The 6,000-nt window shown below is 48.7% G+C and overlaps 1 protein-coding gene across 1 annotated transcript in view; it reads right to left on the bottom strand.

Moving 5' to 3' along the window:
- Positions 1 to 1,312: 1,312 nt before the first annotated feature.
- The window catches only part of LHX5 (LIM homeobox 5), a 60,125-nt gene continuing 55,437 nt past the window's right edge, over positions 1,313 to 6,000 (bottom strand). The window contains exon 5 of the mRNA XM_069619228.1: positions 1,313 to 3,625. Coding sequence (XP_069475329.1) covers positions 3,255 to 3,625 — 371 coding nt within the window. The 3' untranslated portion in view covers positions 1,313 to 3,254. The remainder of the gene's footprint in view (positions 3,626 to 6,000) is intronic.

The raw sequence follows: 6,000 nt of genomic DNA, 5'->3' as shown, positions 1-6,000 counted from the left end.
TTGTGCCAGTGGGCCCCAAAGAAACCTATTGGTGCAACATGTGTAGCGGCCATGACAAAGGCCATGAGGAATGGGCTTGAAAGAAACCTACTGTATTAGAATATACAGTGGCATTTCCGAAGGACGTGCCACTGGCCAGGCTGAAGGCCCAGTCTAGTGGGCCCTAAAGAAACCTATTGGTGGAACATGTACAATGGCCATGGCCAGTGGCCCTTGAATAAACTGTGGTATAGCAAAACCCTTGACATTAATTGAAAAAATGTCTAAGGGACAATTAAGGTGATCAGATTTAATGCAACAAAACCACTGACATTCACTAGATGTGGGAAGTGATGATCATCTTAACTCGGTGTTCCCTCTGTTGTAAAGCCCATGAACATGTACATAATACATGGGATCGACAATGACAAACATTATTAGAGGCCAATAAGATAGCTCAATGAGTTGAGTGCTCGCTGCTAAGATCTGTCTGTGATCTGTAGGTCACAGGTTTGAATTCCTGCAAAGCCAACTCAGCATTTCATCCTTCCAAAGTCGATAACTGAGTACCAACTCTGGTTGGGTGATATTGTATGCGTATGTGCATGTGTTCTCTGTTCAGCACATACGTATAAGTGCTACATAAATATCACATCATTAGATCCTAGTGGTCATCCAAGGGGGGCGCCGAATTAAGATGATCATCACATCTGCTGAATTTCAAGGGCTTTGTTGCATTAAATATGATCACCTTAACTGTCCCTTAACTAAAGTTTTTTTTCAATCAATATTATGTATGCAAGGTATGTAGTTGTCTTGACAGCCTTACAACATGTCTGTCTTGGGTTGATTGAGCTCTGTATAAAGTAGCACTGCCCTCTAAGACAAAGAGAATTTCTTGGAGAAAAAGGTTTGCATTTGGGCATACCCACAATGCCTTGCTGATGTGGCTCAGAACTTGAGGTGAACTTCCATTGATGAAGAGAGAGATGGAGAGAAGGGAAAGGGAGGTTGGGGGGGGGAGTTTACTTCACCTAACCTATTTGTTTTTAGCTCTTTAGACAGTATTTAACATTTTGTAATAATGGATGGTCTCTCTCACACAGCCACACACTTCTAAACAGTTGATGTTTACATGATGGTGCCAACACTGGGAAGTGCGCTACTTCAAATTAGCCCATTTCCTATAAAAGCCTAAAATGTCGCAACAACAATAACATTGAGATGCCAGCAGTCTAGATCGATAGAAATAGAGACGGATCTTAAAATAAAATTGCCAGAGTTGCACCACTCACCGAGTGCTTCATAAAATACAAATGAATTAATAAATCGGTAAACACAAAAACATACTTTATTTGTTTCTTCTTTGTACAAAATAGTAGACTTGAAGCCATCAACTTCCAAAAAATATGATACATAAGTGTTGCGGTTATTTTCCACCAGCCGCAGAAGAGAGTGGAATTCACCACGTTTGCTTTGCAAAGTCATATTGTTTCCCTATTTACCGGTTATCTCAATTCAGTGTCTGCAAAATGAGGTGTTGAGTTATTTTCACCAAGTCTGTTGTTCCAAGCCCTGCAGTCGTGGTTAGGGAGAGGTAGGCCTTTCGGGAACGTACCACTAGAGGGCGCGCTAATTCCAGTGGACAGTATTTGCGCTGCTTCTTTAAATAACGGAGATAGCATCTTCATTCAGAAACCAGAAGAAAACGAAAATAAATTAGAAGGAAAAAAAAAGACAAGGTCGAGATAATTGTGCAAATTTGAATGTGTAACAAGCAACTTATTTCCAAAAAGAAAAATTACTTTTGACGTTGCTCTAGTCTTGAGGAGGGCGGTCTGTGAGACAGGTTCTGCGTTGGTCCAAAGAGAAGTCGTACACCCACTCAGGGTTGCTGTGTGCAGAATGACCGTGCGAAGGGCCACGTGGCTGCTGTAGGCCCACGCAGCGATGGGTGCTGTGTGCAGATGGATACGTGGACAATGCATGTAGCATGACTTGTTGGTGCCTTGTGCAGCAGGCCCCGGGGACAGACACTGCGTAGCTCGTGGATGCTGTGTGCCGTTTGCCTCGGAGATATTGTGAGCTGTGAGTCATGGGTGGTGCGTGCGGGATGCCCTGAGTGCAGTGTGGCTCGTGGCTGCAGTGTGCAGAATATTCTGGGCATATTGTGTGCAGAGTGACTCGCATATTGTGTGCACAGTGACTCGTGGGTGCTGTGTGCAGAATTCCCTGGGGAAACTGTGTGCAGAGGGACTCACGGGTGATGTAGAGTAGAATGCCCTGGGCATGTCGTGTGCAGAGTGACTTGTGGGTGCTTTGTGCAGAATTCCCTGGGGAAACGGTGTGCAGAGTGGCTCCTGAATGATGTAGAGTAGAATACCCCAGGCATTTTGTTTGCAGTGACTCGTGGGTGCTGTGTGCCGAATTCCCCGGGGAAATTGTGTGTAGAGTGACTCCTGGATGATGTAGAGTAGAATGCCCTGGGCGTGTTGTGTGCAGAGTCACTTGTGGGTACTGTGTACAGAATCCCCTGGGGAAACTGTGCAGAGTGACTCGTGGATGATGTGGAGTAGAACGCCCCGGGCATATTGTGTACGGAGTGACTTGTGGGTACAGTGTGCAGAATTCCCTGGGGAAACTGTGCAAAGTGACCCACGGTTGCCCTGTTCAGAATGCCCTTGGTGCAGAGTGGTTGGTGAATTGTGTGTGCGGCATTTTCTGGGGATAATGTGTACAGGGTGGCTCTTGGGTTCTGTGTGAAGCATATCCTGTGGATACTCTACACAGAATGTCTCGGGGAAGCTGTGTGTAGAATTTCCCAGGGATACTGCGTGCAGAGTGGCCCAAAGATGCTCTGTGCGAAATAGCCTGTAAATATTAGATGCAGTGACGGGTGGGTGGGTGCTGTCTGCAGAATGCCTCGTGGATGTTGCGGGCAGAGTGACTCGTGGAGTGAGCGTGTGCAGAATTCCCCGGGGATGCTGTGTGCAGAGTGAACACTGGATGCTGTGTGTAGAAAGGCGGCGATGCAGCAGGCGGTGTCCATCCCTGTGTGCTTCTGATGCTGATTCTGTGCACACACACACACACTTTTCTGAGAAGCCTGTCTCGCCCGACAAATCTAGAGAGCCTGAAAGGTGAGCTTGCGCCCCCTCTCGGTGGCTGTAAGATGCTTTGGGTGCCAGTTCCTGGTACGAAGGTAGGCGGAGATGAAGGTAGGCTGCTGTGGTCCATAATGGCCCGGTCCATATGCCATCCCCCAGCTCCGCGGTTTACCAGACCGCTGCCTCATTCATCTCCTGGTTAGGGTGTGAGAGGGGTCCACTGTAGCCACTGTTGCTGGACATGGAGAACGGAGGGCTGGGGCCCCCACCAAAGACCTCCCCCGGAATGGGGTGCAGGGAGCTGGTCATACCTGGCTCTGGGCTGGGCGTGTCCGGGTGGGAGATCATGTCCGTGTACCTTTGGTTTTCCGAAGGATGGTGTCCGGAGTGCGGAGGCTCGAGGGGGCCCAGAGGCGTGGAGCCGGGTCCTGAGTTCTGAAGGTAGCTGGAGTCTGCCGGAGACTGGGCCTGAGAGGAGGGTGGGCCGTGCGGGAAGAAGTCGTAGCTGCCGGGAGGGCCGTAGTAATCGCCTTGGTAATCTGTGAGGAGAGGCAGGGTGAAGACAGAGGGGTGGCGGCGGGTGGGAAGAGGAAACGAAGTGGGGGTTGGAGGTGACAGGAAAGAATGGGGAGAGTGAGGACAAGGGGAGGGGGTGAAGAGAAAACAAGAAGAGAGACAGAAAGGGAAAGGGGAGAGGAAAATAATTGCAAGAGAGCAAATGGGGAGCGTGAGGCAAGGGTAGGATACAGAGAAAACGAGGAGAAGGACGGAGAAAGGGATGTGAAAAGAAAAGAATTGCAAGAGAGCAAATGGGGAGAGTGGGGAGAAGGGTGGGAGGGGATTCCGAGAAAAAAGAGGGGGTGAAAAGAGACAGGAAGTTAAAGGTCGAGAGGAAAGTGGTTGTAATGGAGATTAGGGAGTCAAAGAGGAACGAGAGGAGACAGAGAAAATAGGGAACAGGTCGGAGAAAGGGGGGAGATGGACAAAGAATATAAATAATACAAGAGAAAGGAGGGTAAAGGGTGCGTGAAGAGGGGGAAGGGAGACCCACGCGAGGAAAACAGAAGGCATGAAGAAGAAGAAGATGCCAGAGGTGAGGACGGGAAGGGATGAGATGAGGGAATAAGAAAAGCAGCGAGGGGAGGGACGAAGATGGGAAACGAGGGGGTGGCAGAGGGGTGGAGAGGGGGGTTAACGGTTGAAAGCGAGGGAATGGAGGAAAATGGAGGAAAAGACAACGAGGGACAAGTGCGCGAGCACACAGAGTCGAGGGAAGGGGAGCGAAGGGCAGAGAAATAAAGTGGGAGAGGAAAAAATGAGAGAAAATTCAGAGTTAATGCGCAAGGCAGGAATGAGCTGCGAAACATGAACACATCGAGTGTTCATTAGTTCCAAGACGGATAAGTGTGAACGCATTTCACATTCATTCTCACAGCTCCCCAGCTCTCCTCGGAGCCCTGCAGAAGGGGGCCTGCATCGTGACTAAGTGGGGGGGGGGGGCTCTCCCAGGGCTCGGGGGTGCCAAGGGCCTCGGGCTCGTGTCTGCCTTCATTTATTTCAAAATAAATGCATTTTAGATGCCAGGTAGCTGGCGCATAAAACCATTTAAATCCACTGCGTTCAACCCGGCCTCAGAGCATTCTGCGAACGCCGGGGCGTCCCCGGCTCCACAAAGCGCCCCTTTCCCCTCAATCCGAGGGCATTGTTTGTCTTAAATTATCCTTAATTGCTCCACAATGGCTTAATTATAGAGTCGGCTAACGAAGTGCGCGCCGCAAATATCAGCCGAGGGCCGCCCTGAAGATCAGCCCGGCTCAGTGGCGGAGCTGGAGGCAGAACGCGAACACGGACGGGCCCCAGCGTGTGCACACATCCCCCTGCGTGTACCCAGCACAGTATCCGTGCACCTATCCACAAATGCGCACCCGGATCGCCGGGAAAACCTTACTGCAGAATCGGCAAACACACGACGACGCGTGTCTTACGCTGCTCCACCACACATGCACGCGGGTACATTGGAATATACCTCATCCATGTACACAGATAGCCACTGCAATGTGTAGGAATACTGTTTTTGCATAGAGGTGCACACATATTAACGAATGCATAGAGACCTCTGCATACACCCTGTCATGTAACCCGCACATATGAACCTATAAGTACGCGCATAGGTGTGGACACATATCTGTGTCTAACTGCTGCACAGTGAAGAAGAATGACGTGCGTACGCCTTACTATAGCAGCAATACAAGTGTGCACATATATCTTCCAATGCACACAGTTATTTTAATATATACCCTGCCTGTCATATTATCCCCACACTGACGCATATACAAGTGTATATACGATGTATTATTTGTGGGCAGATATGCACACAAATAAACAACCACACACACACACCACGTTGCAACATCCGCACACGTGCACATAGGCACATCTCATATTATTGTATGTGACCACAAATCTGAAAATGCACACTGGCATATTGACATATACACTAATACAATATCTGCACATTTCTACACAAATATTTGCACATGCAGAAATACTCATATATCCCACTTCACTGTAACTGCACAAAAACATAAAAATATGTACAAATGCACAAAAACATAAGGGCATCAAGCCATATCGGCACACGATCTCCCTCATAGCTCCGCATACTTGCACGTGTGCACATCTTGTTGCAATATCCCCATAACGCGCACACGCGTCTCCACGAATACACAGACCTGTGCATTTCTTTTATCACACTCGCCACACGTGCAAATACATCTCCACATACCTATAAATACCCGCATCCCTCATTGCAAGAATACGCATAAGTGTGCATATGCATCCTCAAGAGCATACGGGGATATTTGTAAATACCACGAACCATCTACAGCCTCAGAGTGTTGTTAATCAATTCACA

The sequence above is a fragment of the Ambystoma mexicanum genome, chromosome 10, assembly GCF_040938575.1.
Source record: "Ambystoma mexicanum isolate Mex_15411 chromosome 10, UKY_AmexF1_1, whole genome shotgun sequence".
NCBI classification, from domain to species: Eukaryota; Metazoa; Chordata; class Amphibia; order Caudata; family Ambystomatidae; genus Ambystoma; species Ambystoma mexicanum.
The sequence above is the reverse complement of the archived record's forward strand: the minus strand, read 5'-3'. Positions and strand labels throughout refer to the sequence as shown.